The sequence below is a fragment of the Carcharodon carcharias genome, chromosome 7 (genome assembly GCF_017639515.1).
Source record: "Carcharodon carcharias isolate sCarCar2 chromosome 7, sCarCar2.pri, whole genome shotgun sequence".
Classification (NCBI taxonomy): Eukaryota; Metazoa; Chordata; class Chondrichthyes; order Lamniformes; family Lamnidae; genus Carcharodon; species Carcharodon carcharias.
The window spans coordinates 78,178,519-78,193,493 of record NC_054473.1 but is presented as its reverse complement, the minus strand read 5'-3'; the positions used below and the strand labels follow the sequence as shown (position 1 = coordinate 78,193,493).

The window sequence follows — 14,975 nt, the reverse complement described above, 5'->3', positions numbered from 1 at the left end:
GACTTTTTGCAGGAGGGCATGGAATTTTGGACATAATGGAGGGTGGGAGGCCAGGAAGGTGTGCACCAAATCTAGAGCTGATTAAAGCACGTTTCAGGTGTCATCAACAGATGAACTGAGATGGACAATGCTGTGGAGATGGCAGTAATGATGGAAAGCATGTGGGGTTTAAAGCACAGTTCAGGAGACCAAGACTACAAAGAGACTAACTCCAGAGTGTGGGGCTAGGGAGGGACGTATAAACATGTGGCACTGACTTCCTGCTAATCCTGAGCAATGAGTTGCTGAACGGTCACTTGTATAGACAAAGCACAAAGCAAATCCACACATTTAGCATTAAACTATTCCCCAAATGAATACATCTTCAGTTTCCAGCAGCATCACCCAACTAACTTGTTGCGCTATGATCACTGGACGGGTGGTGGTGGGGGGGTTGCTGTCACACAAATACCAATGAAGTAGAATCGATCCACTGGTCTTTAACTGATCATACTCACCGTGTAGACAGCAGGAAGAGATTGGCTTTAGTATTTCGAGGATCATTGAACTGGTTGATCAGCCGCTCCCGGTCCATCGCAGAGGTGCTTCCATCTAGTCCTGCAACAGTTGATGAATATTTCATAAAGCATCCATTTAAACATTGCTTGTACTACGGGATACGATCGCTGTTGGCCAAATAGGTTAATACTTGACAAAACTACAGCAATCACACACAAATTCTTGTCATCACACATATTGGAGCCATTTTAGAGGGCCAACCACATTGCTGTGGGTCTGGAGTCACATATATACCAGATTAAGTAAGGATGTCAGATTTCCTTCCCTTAAAGGTCATTAGTGAACCAGATGGGTTTTTATGACAATGGTTTCATGGTCACCATTACTGAGACTAGCTTTTCATTCCAGGTTTATTTAGTTAGTTGAATCTAAATTCCCCCAGATTGAACATATGACTCTGCAGCATTAGTCCAGGCTTCTGGATTACTTGTACAGTAACATTACCACTATGTTGCCATTTCCATAAATGGTATATTTGTTGGGAAAACAAACAGGAATGATGCCGCCACCCCTCGATTTACTGTTCGATTCCCTGGGGAATGCTTAACAAGTGCCAGTTTTTAACAGGTAAGGTGAGAACAAACTTGGTATTGAACAATTATCATGGTGGACGCATAGTGAAGGGGGACAGAATATTGAGCCTGAAGACAAATATTTGCAACAGTCTGATTTTTAAAAGGGCTCCCAATTACAAGGTACAGTCCTTTACAGAATAAATCACAAGAGGTTAGACTGGTCTTCCTCAGAATCAAAATAAAAAGTTGCAAGGAACTGGTTTGCATTTTCACCTATATAATTGCAGCCAGAACATCACTTGCAATTCTTTCTTTTCCTATTTTCACACTGTTACCTCTGGAGTCTCATAAGGATCTATCCTTGGCCCCCTCCTAGTTCTCATCTACATGCTACCCTTCGGTGATATCATCTGAAAGCAGAGTTAGTTTTCACATGTACTGACACTAGCTCTGCCTCACCACCAGCTCTCTCAAGTCCCCCAGTGTTGCTAAATAATCAGATTACTTATCTGACATCAAGTGCTGAATGAGCAGAAATTTCCTCCAATATAATATTAAGGAGACCAAAGCCATTGTTTCAATTTCTGCTCCAAATTCTTTCCCTATCTATCGACTCCATCACTTGCCCTGGGAACCGTCCAAGAAAAAAAACAATCTGTTCGCGATGTGTGTCATATCTGACCCTGAGATGAGTTCCAATCACATGTTCATGCCTTCACAAAGAATGCCCATTTCCACTGCTGTAACAGTGCCCAAACTCGCTGGTGTCAGCTAATCAACTGAAATCTCATATTTGACTTTATCACCTCAAGACTTGACTATTTCAATTCACTCCTGGTGGACTTCCACTCTCCCTTCCATAAAGTTGAGGTCATCCAAAACTTTGCTGCTTGTGTCTTAACTTGCACGAAGTCCCAGTTACCTATCACCTCCTTGCTCACTGATCTACTCTGGCTCCCAGTCAATCGACGTCTTGGTTTTAAATTTTCAGCCTTGTTTTCAAATCCTTCCATGGCCTCGCCCCTCCCTATCTCTGTAATCTTCTCCAGCTCCATAATCACAGAGCACAGAATCACAGTGCAGAAGAGGCCTTTCGGCCCATTGAGTCTGCACCGACATGTGAGAAACACCTGACCTACCTACCTTAAATACAATAGGAACAGGAGTAGGGCATTTGGCCCAAGCCTGACCCGCTATTAAACAAGACCATGGCTGACCTGCCCCAGAATACAGTCTATCTGGGCAGCGGGCCAGCAGAAGTGATGTGGGTCCAAGGGCTCCGGCGCCAAATACGGTTTTCCCAGTGGCCGGCAGGGGGGGCGGGAAACAGGATGGAGTGAGGGTGAGGGTGGATCTGAGGGGGAGGGAAATGTGAGAGGGAGTTGTGGAGAGGGAAGGGGAAATGAGGGAGCCTCCAAGATCTCTGCACTAACATAATTCTGGCTTCTTGTGTATCTCAGATTTTAATCGCTCCACCACTGGTAGCTGTGCCTTTAGTTATCTAGGCCCCAAAGCTCTGGAATTCCCTCCTTAAACCTCTCTCTACCTTGCTTTCCTCTTTAAGATGCTCTTTAAAACTCTCTGACTCAGCTTTCAGTCTCTTGACCTATGGTGTAATGGTATTGTCGCTGGACTACTAATCCAGAAACCCAGAGTAATGCTCTGGGGACCCAGGTTCAAATCCTGCCAATGCAGATGGTGGCATTTGAATTCAATAAAAATCTGGAATTAGAAGTCTAATGATGACCACGAAACCATTGTCGACTATCGTAAAAACCCACCTGGTTCACTATTGTCCTTTAGGGAAGGAAATCTGCTGTCCATACATGGTCTGACCTACATGTGACTCCAAACCACAGCAATGTGGTTGACTCTTAAATGCCCTCTGAAATGGCCTAGCAAGCCACTACGTTTTATAAAGCCACAACAAAGTCTCAAAATAAAAACTGGGTGTTCCTACACCACATGGGCTGCAGTGGTTCAAGAAGGCAAGCTCACCACCACCTTCTCAAGGGCAACTAGGGATGGGCAAAAAATGCTGGCCCATCCAGTGAAGCCCACATCCCATGAATGAATAATAAAAAAATATTTCCACCCATGTGTCTTGGCATATTTTGTTTCATAATGCTCCAGTGAAGCACCTTGCTATGTTTCATTACATTGAGGCACTATACAAATAAGTTATTGTTGGAAGGGACAAAATATTTTGTACAAGGACCAGGTCACATTTTGTAAATAGGTGTGTGAATTTATCCACAAGATGGCACTGTTGTTTACTTTTTTTCAAAAATGATCCTATGCAGCTTTAAAGTTAATCTGAATTAATATGTGACCTGAAGCCTTTGCTCCTATCTGATTTCAATTAGAAAGACAAGGCTGTTGTATGCTTACGGTAATAGTTAACATTCCGGATCCAGGGTTGTGAAGGTTCCTCAGAGCCTGTTTTTGTTGGCATCGATCTCTTTCCAAGAAATTCCTCAATGACTGAGAGTGTAGAAAGACTCTGGCTACAGAAAGGACGACAAAAAAAGACAAGAACAGTGAAAAGCCCAGGAGACTGAAAGGCACAATTCCCATAATGACCAATGCCTCTGGTGTTAAACTCACATTCAATCAATCATATTCTGGGAGGAAACTACAGAACAGGAGAAAATCAAAGCCGTGTTCTTGCTAGGTTTATTTAGAAAATTGGTACCAATTCTTAAGCCAATACACTATTCATATTGTGCATTATGTTTCTCTTGTGATATGTTCAACTCATTACTTCAAATTGCTCTCAATACTGGTGGCAGACCTGTACCCTACGGTGCAGCACTTTGTACCATACTTACAAGTCTGAACCAAGCCCCCACCCCCAACAACCCAGTAGTCACTCTGTTCAATAGTTCAATAGTGACATACTTGCACTAGACCCAGTAACGCACCAACCTGCTCTATTGCCAGAGATGTGTATCCCAGTAATATACTCCATTTAACTGTCACAGGTCTCTAGCCACTCCCCCACATCTCCAGCTCATGCAACCTGCTCTGCACAGTTCAAAATGCTCTCTCTGGGCACCAGAGTCCTGGAAGGATAACATCAAATTTTTTTTGTTATATGATTGGAAACATTGAAAGTTGCTTATTTTAGTCTCAGAGTTAACCCTTTCTGCAAGCTTAAATGAAGATAAGTAAAACAAATGCAGAAAATAAATTAGGCTCATTTTAAAAGAGGGAATTATCAAAGGATCAAAGCTGCTTTTGGCTTCAGAGCTCAGACATAAGAAATAAGCTAGTCATTCAAAGATATTTAAAGGGAGCTGTAAAGGGAAGTGACTCATCTCAGAGTTGGTAAAGTGTGCAGATCTGCTTTGAGAGTGAGGCACATACCTTTCCTTTCCAGCCGGAATTACTTAACAGTGATCGGGGCAAGAACCCTGGCTGATTTTCCCCTCCTTCACTCAAGTGTGCCAAAGCCAACTGTAGTGCTTTATTGCCAATCCAGTGGCATCAGTTACCTTAGGGCAGCATTTTGCAACCTGAGGTATGTGCCTCAGTATCATAATGGGAGAGGCATTTACCCACTGGGTGAACAGGGATCCTCAACCTAATTAGCCAGGATATGGAGGAAGTTAGTATTCTTAAGGGTTCAATGAAACATCTAACATTGCAGAGCTACACAGAGCAGCAAAGCCTCATGTTTCATCTCCAACTTTGTTGAATTATCAGATCTCAATGCGATTGCAGGAACACAACAGTTGGGCTTAGTAGTCCTGGGGGAAGAGTGCCAAAACATTAATCAAGGCTCATGAAGGCCACACAGTGGCAGCTTGCTGGGAAGCGTACATGTGCAGCTATTGGACAAAGGCCAGGTCAACCCAAGCAGTGATACTTCCCCTACTGTCAAAACAATCTCCAATGGATTCCTGGTGAACCACATCCCAGCGTGAATCAGCGCCTTCAGAGAAAACAAAATAAAAACTGTGCACAGCAAGAACTTTGATCTGACCCTTACCATTTTGTGCATCATTCTCCTTAATGCTCCCTTACCTAAACACAAGGATCTTGTCCCCGAGCTTCAGGCTCTCTTCAATCAGCTCAAACAGCAGGACCATTTTTGCAGAGTTCTCTAGCAAGCCAGGTTGATAGCTTGCCAACACATCTTTAGCCTGAGGAGAGATAGAGAGAGAACAGTCCACTTAATTCATCTGTAATAGGTTCTAAAAGATCATATAGTATTTTACACAAGGGAGAGAACAGTGAGCAAAATAAATAGATGGTTAGCTGAGTCCAATATTGGAATAGAGCCCACAGTGGGAAGCCAAGTGCTTGTTAAAAGGGATCAGAGGACAGAGACTCTGTAAAAGTGACGTGACACAGCACCCCAGTAACAGAATGTCAATTCGCATCCAATTCTCCTCTAAGGGTCTAGACACTTCACCTCGCTCAGAGATTGGAGTGGGGGGCGGGGAGGGAGATTAAGGAATAACACAAGGCAGCCCCAAGTAGATTGCATAAACCAGTTGCAGAATGGAAGTGGCAAAGGTCTGTGAGCAGCTCATTGCAACAAAGATGAATGTTGGACAGGAGGAACAAGATAAAATTATTTTGGCGGGGGTGGGGTTGTGCAGTGGAAATCATCACCTCCCTCACATGGGCTGCTCAAGGAACAGTATTTATTGGTAATAAAAGGCAAGCCAGACTGCCTGCACACCTGCCACGATCCAGCCTCCAGGTCTCAAAAAGCTCAAATACAGACAGCAGAAGGTGGTGGTATGGCACTTACCCACTCATACGTTATGACCTGGTTGGCTTTGTCCTGGAAATGGTTGAATCCGACACTCTGGGAGAACTTGCTATTTGCAGAATCTACGGTGGAGGCTGCACTTTCAGTTTTCCTTTTGCCCCCAATGGGCAGAGCGCGTGCATTTGGTGTGCCCGCGTTCAGGTCATTTACCTCAAGATCCAAATCAGGTTCATTGGCCAGGTTCTCCTTCTGCAGAGCCTCGTAAAGTACATCTGGGTGGTTCCAGATCTGGTAAAGATGGAGCAGACCAATAGCAATCAAACTTTGCAATTCATCACACTCAAATATCCACCCACCTTAACATACAGGGGCCGGACGAGCACCGCCCTGTGGCCCAGCCCAGGACAGAGCTGGCTTTCTTTAACGAATCCACACTTGTCCAAGTGACTGTTCTTGTCCCAGATTATCATCTGCAAAAGCTTTCTCCCACTGCCTGGGCCTGTAGATGCTGGGCTGATCCTTGCATTCTTTTTCAAACAAGGGTACAACATTTGCAATTCTCAGTCTCTGTTTCTTTTCCTGCCTCAAATTTGGCTGCTTTCTTTGGCTCTTCCAAGGAGAATCATATCAGACTCAAAATGTTAACTGTTTCTCTCTCCACGGATGCTGCCAGACCTGAGTTTTTCCAACACTTTATTTTTACTTTAGATCTCCCCATTGGCAGTATTTTGTTTTTATTCTATTCAAGTTACCTAGTCCCTTTCAATTTTATTGTCTCCTCTTGTGTATCTTGATTTCATTTTTTTGTAAATGTCCATCACAACAAGAGACTTTTGAGATTATTAGGATCAGAAAGTAGCAGAAATGTAATGTGTCAGCAGTGTGAACATTTCACTTTTTGCAACAAGTATCACTATCAAACACCTCTAGGGCAGGTATAGCTCAAGCTAGATACAGAATAAAGCATCCATCAAGCTGTCTCATCAGCCATTCCCTAGAGTTAAAAATGGTACGCAAGCCCTAACACTACCTGACAAAGCATCAATAACAGCAGTTAGTCAGTTGTCAGGCTTTTTAAGAAACCAACCACTGGTCACTTAGTATATTGAACAAAGACACAAGACATTCGACCAAACCAACAAGTTTCTATTATTCCGCCTGGTTCTGAAAAGATAGAGGCCTACCTTACAGCAGACACAGAATGCTTTCAGAGGGTTAAGCCCCAGCCAGCCACTGTTCCCTGCATCTCGGAAACGATTCATAAACTCGGTGTACAGCGATCGTTGAATTTTGGACAGACGGACGAGCAGCACATGTTCTTCTTTATCAGGAAGGTGGCCTCTCAAGACATCGTGGCCTCGCCTGCAGTAAGTCAAATGTCATTAATCCTTAGAAGGAGCAGTCCATAATAAAATAAACTGAATGTGAGAGCAGCAGGCCTGTGAAGTTTCTTATTGGACAGAATGAGAAATTGGCAGTTTTGTTAAATAATTTACTCTAACACAGAGTACCAATGGCAGAAAAATGCCGCAGCTCAGGAAAAAAAGGAATCAAGCAGAACTTGAGAGTTCTGATAAAAGGTCATCAAAATGAAATGTTAACTTTGCTGCTCTCTCCACAGAAAATGCCTGACCTGCCGAGTATTTCCAGAATTTTCTATTTTTATTTTAGGGGTCTGTTTTAGAATCCTTGCTGCTCACAATAATGTAACAAGATGCCTGTAGTAATGTTAGTAAAGGCCGTGATGACACAGAATAGAGAATCAGAAACTCTCGGCACAAGAGAGGCTATTTGGCCCATCGTGTCTGTGCTGACTCCATGAAAGGCCTTTCTACTTAGTCCAGGATAATTGCAGACGTCAGGGACCTAAGAAAGGCCTAAACACCTAAATGTTTTTTCTGACCAGGATGCATGACCAGGAGCAGGCTTAGGCCATCAAGCCTCTCAAGCTTCCCTCCAGGTGTCTTAACTCTGTTTAACCACCTTTGCTCCACATCCTTGATAGCCCTGCCTAACAAAAGTCCATGAATTACAATTAAGATCTTCAACTGGTTCCTTGCCTCAGCAGCTTTTTGAGAGAGAACTGTCCAGATTTCAACAATCTTTTGTATAAAGAAGTGCTTCTTAAATTCATCCCAGAGTAATTTAGCTCTAATTTTGTTTTGGACTCTCCTGCTGGAGAAAATATTTTTTCACTTTCTAATCTAGCAAGCCCTTTAATCATTTTAAACACCTTAATTAGAACAGCCTTAAATTTCTGTACGCAAGGAAATACAAGCCTACACTAGGCAATCCTTTCTAATAATTTAACCCTGGTATCATAGTGGTTAATCTGCACTGCACCCCTGCACAACCTATAAATCCCTCCCAAGGTGTCGTGCCTAGAACTGAACACAGTGCTCCAGATGGGGTCTAACCAAAGCTTTTTGCAACTGTAATTTTGACAAGCCTTCCATCCAAGTTCTCACCTTTGTACAAACCCTTCCAGCAGGCTGTGTAAAACGTGACTGCGGTACCGCATGAGGCGGACATCCTGCGGCGTAGAGTCGATACACTGTCCATTTAGGATGGGACGCTCAAACATGTTGCTGAACTCCTGCCTGGTACCAAGGAAATCGGGCCGGACAAAGTCCACCATGCACCAGTACTCCATGAGATTGTTCTGTAATGGATATCCAGTCAGGACTACTCGTCGCCTTGAACGGATGCTCTTCAAGGCCTGAGATGTGCTGGCATGGCAATTCTTTATGCGGTGGCCTTCATCACAAATAACTACATCAGGGCCTGGCTTGGCCAGTGCTTTCTCAATCCCTAAGGAACAAATTAAACTTCTGATCAAATGAACAGGAACACAATGCAAATGAATTTAATGGAACACTGAAGCAATTATACAAAGTACCCAAGTGACTAATCTTGCCTAAGACAAGTTCCTCCAACTATAGCAATTTTATTGAACTGCCAGCACATGCACAGTGGGCCGAGTGGCCTCTGTATTTGCTATAAATTCCTATAGTTCTACGGAACCATCAGGTTGGCTGAGGAGTGTGAAGTGTAGAGGACTGTGGCAACACAATGCTTTTGCCTCAAGGAGCGATCAAGGCAGAGACTACTGCATCATTTAAAAGAAAGGTGGATAAAAATTTGAAGCAAAGTTAGTTATTAGGCAATGGGAATACAATGGATAAGTGAGAATAGTCTTGGATTGCTCTATTAGGCAGCTGGTACAAAATATCCTCCCCGCCTGGGCCATAAACTTTTATGGGTAATCTATCAATGGAGTTGCCTGCTAGTTTAAGATTCAATGCTCCTCTTCTCCTCCATATACTATAGGGTTCAAAAGTACCATCTCAAACTTGAGCACATACTGCAGCTGACACTTCAGCACAGAAATGATGGAGTGCTATGTTGTTAGTGGTGTGATGTTTTGGATAAAATGTTAATCCCCATCTACCTGTTCAGATGGACATAAACAATCCCATGGCATGATTTCAAAGAACAGTTGGGAATTCCCAGACTGTTCTAGTCAACAATGTCTCTCAATCAGGCCTACCAAAACAGCTTAACAGGTTGTCCCATCTCATGACTGCTTGTGGGATCTTGCTCTGTGTGCCTTATCGGGCAAACAAGACTGTACTTCAAAAGTAACTCACTGGCACTAAAGAGATTTGGGACAAATAAGGCTATGATATGCACTATAAATACAATTTATTTCTTCATTACCTTTCAGTAGTTCTTGTTGCCGATCTTCCTCATCTAGATCTATAATCACAGGTCCGGCTGGTTTCTTTGTCTTCTTCCTCCTCCCGGTAACAAATGACTTTTTCAATGACAGTAGGCGATACATCTCATACCCCATTAACAGCATGCCGCCATCTGTTGACCATTCATTAATCACTTTGGCACGGGCCACCGTTGTTCTACAAAAAGAGAGGGAATGTCAGACAGCCCCAGCACACCATACATGCACTTTTACAGAGCTTTGTATTATATCTGTGCAAAGGGCTGCCAGCTTCAGTTCTAACAAAGCATCAAAATGTCATGGGATGTTACTTCCAGTATTATTACCCATGATGGTAATGTTTGATTAGTGCATCCACATTCCCAATGATTTGCATCCACATGGCTTTATTCCACTCTCCAACTATTTCCCCACCTTTCTTGAAACTCATGCTGGGTTACAGAGCCATGGGTAACATCCCTCCCTCCCAATCCCCTTTCCAATACCTTTTCCCAGTGGGTATTCACAGTGAGACCACAGCATATCTTGGTGGACTATTCGACTGTGGAGGACATCACAGCTGAATACAATCATTAAGGACACAGATGTTCTCCAGAAGTTACTGGGCATTGAACAGGATAAAAATAACTTGTATTAATGTAACATCTCAGCACATCTCAAATATGTCAAAAGCACTTCACAATGATTATTCTGAAATGCAGTGACTTATGTAAGCAAAAAGAGTTGCCATCTTCTGCATAGTAAGATCCCAGCAACACCAATGAGGTGACATCACTTTTTCGCAGCTCTTCTTAAATAAAGGTATGAAACATCCATCTGAACAGACAACAGGGTCTCAGACATTTAGGTCTTCATGGCTCAATAACCTAACGGGTAGGTGCACTTACTACTGGAACCAGTGGTGGGTGCTCTCATGGTTTTAATTTGTTTGGTACTCAGTTGCAAGGGAAGCAACATTTGCAGCAAGGATCCCTGAACTCCCCAGAGTTCTGGAATTCAAAGTGTTTGTGCAGCCTCTCCCTTTTTCTGGACCAGATCAGGCCCTGGATACACTCCCGTAAAAAGATGTAACAGGACATACTTGTGTTCATCATTTAGAATGTGAACTTTGAAACTCCTGGGCTGGATCTCCTCAGAGTTGTAATCTGCAGGAAGTGCTTCTGGGGCGGGTAGCCACATGTTAAACTCAGCCAGCCAGTTCTGCAAAGTGTTCACCTGAAATCATTAAGAGCCAATGTCATCTCTGCACAAAAACAACCCTTCACCCTCAACTCCCATATAATACCACAAATCCTCCTCACTACTTCCTAACTGGAGCACTCAATCGACAACTAAATCTGGTCATTCCATTTCTCTGTAACTGCTGATTGAGATACTCTGCTCAACATCCCCCTGCCCTCGTGCTGAATACCTAACTCTTCAGAAACTGTATCATTCCAAGTACTCATGGCTAATTATTTTCAGTGCCTTTTCTTAACCAGGGTATGGAAACAATAACACCATTGTACAACTATATAGAATGCAATGATAACCACCAGATGATACAAAACCAGATTTCTGAAGAGATGAGTATCAAGCTGTTGCATCACATCTCACCGATGTACACGCAAAAAGCCCAAACCTTCATGTCATGTAGACTGATACCCATGCCAAAAATGACCTATGATTAATTCTCTTCCCTCCCAAGAAAAGGCCTTCAGTGCCATGCGTAATGGAACCTGTGTATGTTAATACTGACCGGTACGATAGCAAGGACAGTGCGAGCTTCTGTGTATCGAAAGAGGACATCCACAAAGGAGACGATCTGCAGAGTCTTCCCGAGGCCCATGCTGTGTGCCAGGATACAGCCAAAACCACTGCTGCTTTTAAACCTTTCTTGTGACTCCACCAGATTGTCGTAGAGGAAACGAATTCCACCGACCTGCATCCGCAGAACAGGGTGTAAAAGTCAAGTCATTAATCAACCGAGAAACAGCACAGAACCCCAACATCAGATATGGCCCACACTATTATAATGGAAATGAACTGGACAATAGAGTCTGCCACTAACAGCCCATTTAATGCTTAGAAACAAGCTTGCGTTCATACCATGTTGTCTTACAAAAATGCCATACAAAAATAAATACAAGAGGTGAACAGCAAGACAGCAGGAAAAGCAGATGCTCTGAAAAAGTCATATGGGCTCAAAACGTTAACTTTGTCTTTCTCTCCACTGATGCTGTTGGACCTGTTGAGTTATTCCAGCATTTTTTGTTTTTGTTTCAGATTTCCAGCATCCGCAGTATTTTGCCTTTACACAGGAAGCAGAGTTTGGTCTTAGAAACTACAAATTAATCACAAAGCATGTTGCTGCTCCCATTCCTTTTCCCACATTTACATCACAGGGACAATTCTAAGCCTTGCCCAATGTTGTTGCAACAGAGACTATCCCACAGAGATCAGAAACAGAAAGCTAAATCTCACATTGAGTGAGGTCTAGAGAAAGGTGCTTTTTTATACCCGAACAGCTGAGAGAGTGACAACAAAAGGGCACAAAAGAAATGTTGTAGGGCACCTAGGGAGTCACTGCATTCATTTTAAAGGATTTAATGGCTCTTCATGTGAAGAATGCCTGTGAGAAAAGACCTCTATTGACATTACCAGGTAGTAAATCTTCTCCCCCACAACAGCTAACACCAGCCCAGATACAGCATTCAATGAAGGTGACCTGAAGAAAGGTGATTAACAAAAGCACTGCTGCCCAAGCACATAAATCAGCAGCAACCATTTGGGTGAGATCCTTAAAATATATAACAATGTTTCATTGTAATTCAAGCAGTTCCCTGCCAGCATTCCGAATCCTTTCTCCTCAGAAAAGCCAATACCATATTTCCATTTCTCCAACATCTATGCCTTAGAGGCGGTCTGCTGAATTTATTCCAAGTTAACATAACTTTAATGTGAATGCAGGTGCGCAGCTCCCTAGGGGGCCAGGTAGAGACTAATCAGACTCGTTTCATCAAAACCCACAGACAAGTACTTTATCCATCTCAGCTGGTCTCAAAATCCAGATCCCAGAAACTTGCGTTCATTGTCTAATTCTCTCCACTTGCCCCACATTGAATTCAATCTCTCTCCCCTATGGACGAAACTAAAGACAGCTCAGTGAGTTCAGCCTGAAACCAAATAAATAATAAAAAATGCTAAAGAGTAAAAAGGTTAAAAAGCCCGAGCATTAAAACAGAAACCTCGAACATATCCCAGATACAGATGAACAACTATTTTAGGATTGCCTTATTCTAAGACATTTGTCAAGTCAAATGAAGGTCCAGGGAAGAGACAATGAAAATGATCGAGAGCTCGCTAAAATAATCCATGTTCACAAAACCTGGTTCAATTTTGTTGAAAATCACAGCCTCGGAAGATTCAGTTACTGATTTTTGAGAACGATGACAGATTCATCATACTCCACCCCCCACACCCACCCCATGTATTGGGGGGGGTGGGGGGTGGGGGGCGGTGTCACTAGCTAGGGAAAGACAATAAGAAATGCCATGCCTGGCACAAAGCCGTGCACAATACCTTTGTTGAAAACAGCAAGCTCCAGTTACCTGGTGTGATTTGACAGCTCGTGCCAGCTGGGGTGCCAGGAAAATATCTTGCTCATTTGGTGGATGATTTATGTTGACCAGGACACGGCCCAGGTCATCTGGCTGATTCAAGGCATCGTTCACATGCGCACCACTGCTCTCCTCGTTCACCTCCTCTTCCTCGTTGCTGGATTCACTGTCAAGAATGTGCAGAGAATCTTCTTCCCCTGAGCTCAGCTCAATCACATCCTCTGAGAAACACAGAAAAATAAGGTGCAATGAAAAATAGGAAAAATGTTAGCATAAAACAGGAATTGCTTGTAACGAAACAGCAGGAAGAGGTGTTTATTTAACAGGTCTTTGTTCCTCCGAATGTGAAAATGGCCTTTGATTCACAAGTAAATTAGAGCATCAATTTAATTGGTTACAGCGCAGCAAAAGAAGAATGAGCCGCAATCTAATAGAAACCTACAAAATTCTGAGGGAGTGGATGCTGAGAGATTGTTTCTGCTGGTCAGGGAACTTTTTTTTCATTCACAGGATGCAAACTTTGCTGGCTGTGCCAGCATTTATTGCTCATCCCTAGTTGCCCTTGAGAAGGTGGCGTTGTGCTGCCTTCTTGAGCTGCTGCAGTCCCTGTGGTGTAGATACACCCACAGTGCTATTAGGAAGGGAGTTCCAGGATTTCTACCCAGCGACAGTGAAGGAACGGCGATATGTTTCCAAGTCAGGATGGTGAGTGACTTCGGAGGGGAATTTCCAGGTGGTCGTGTTCCCATCCATCTGCTGTCCTTGTATTTCTAAATGGTAGTGGTCATGGGTCAGAAGGTGCTGTCGAAGGAGCCTTGATGGATTCCTGCAGTGCATCTTGTAGATGGTACACACTGCTGCTACTGTGCATCGGTGATGGAGTGAGTAAATGTTTGTGGATAGGGTGCCAAACAAGCAGCTGCCTTGTCCTGGATGGTGTCAAGCTGCACTCATCCAGGCAAATGGGGAGTATTCCATCATATTTGTGACTTGTGCCTTGTAGATGGTGGACAGGCTTTGGGGAGTCAGGAGGTGAATTACTCATCGCAGGATTTTTAGCCTCTGGCTTGCTCTTGTAGCCACAGTATTTATATGGCTAGTCCAGTTCAGTTTCTGGTCAATAGTAACCCCCCAAGATGTTGATAGTGGGAGATTCAGTGATGATAATGCTATTGAACGTCAAGGGGCGACTGTTAAGATTCTCTCCTGTCGAAGGTCATTGCTTGGCACAAAATGTTACTTGCCACTTGTCAGCCCAAGCTTGGATATTGCCCAGGTCTTGCTGCTTCTGGTCATGGACTTGTTCAGTAACTGAAGAGTCACGAATGGTGCTGAACATTGTGCAAATCGTCAGTGAACATCCCCACTTCTGACCTTATGATGGAAGGAAGGTCATTGATGAAGCAGCTGAAAATGGTCGGGCTAACGGCACTACCCTGAAGAACTCCTGCAGTGATGTCCTGGGCCTGAGATGACTGACCTCCAACAACCACTACCATCTTCCTTTGTGCTAGGTGCGACTCCAACCAATGGAGCATTTTCCCCAATTTCCACTGTCCAGTTTTCCTAGGGCTCCTTGATGCCACATTCAGTCAAATGCAGGCTTGATGTTAAGGGCATTCACTCTCAACTCATAGGGGTACAGTCTCAGGATAAGGGGCCAATCATTTAGGACTGAATTGAAGAGAAATTACGTCACTCCAAGGGTTGTGAATCTTTGGAATTCTGTACCCCCAGAGGGTTGTGGATGCTCCATCGTTGAATACAATTAAAGCTAGGAAAGATAGACTTTTGGTCTCAGTAATTAAGCGGAATGGGGAGCAAGCAGGAAAATGGAA

At 43.5% G+C, this 14,975-nt stretch overlaps 1 protein-coding gene across 2 annotated transcripts in view; it reads right to left on the bottom strand.

The window, feature by feature from the left end:
* The window catches only part of rad54l2 (RAD54 like 2), a 144,663-nt gene that overhangs the window by 19,091 nt on the left and 110,597 nt on the right, over positions 1 to 14,975 (bottom strand). For both annotated transcript variants that reach the window (XM_041191167.1, XM_041191166.1), the window contains 10 exons: positions 13,129 to 13,358; positions 11,277 to 11,459; positions 10,620 to 10,753; positions 9,520 to 9,716; positions 8,268 to 8,610; positions 6,984 to 7,161; positions 5,839 to 6,087; positions 5,103 to 5,221; positions 3,465 to 3,580; positions 498 to 597 (listed from right to left, as the gene is read on the bottom strand). In XM_041191167.1, the coding sequence (XP_041047101.1) occupies positions 498 to 597; positions 3,465 to 3,580; positions 5,103 to 5,221; positions 5,839 to 6,087; positions 6,984 to 7,161; positions 8,268 to 8,610; positions 9,520 to 9,716; positions 10,620 to 10,753; positions 11,277 to 11,459; positions 13,129 to 13,358 (1,849 nt within the window). The remainder of the gene's footprint in view (positions 1 to 497; positions 598 to 3,464; positions 3,581 to 5,102; positions 5,222 to 5,838; positions 6,088 to 6,983; positions 7,162 to 8,267; positions 8,611 to 9,519; positions 9,717 to 10,619; positions 10,754 to 11,276; positions 11,460 to 13,128; positions 13,359 to 14,975) is intronic.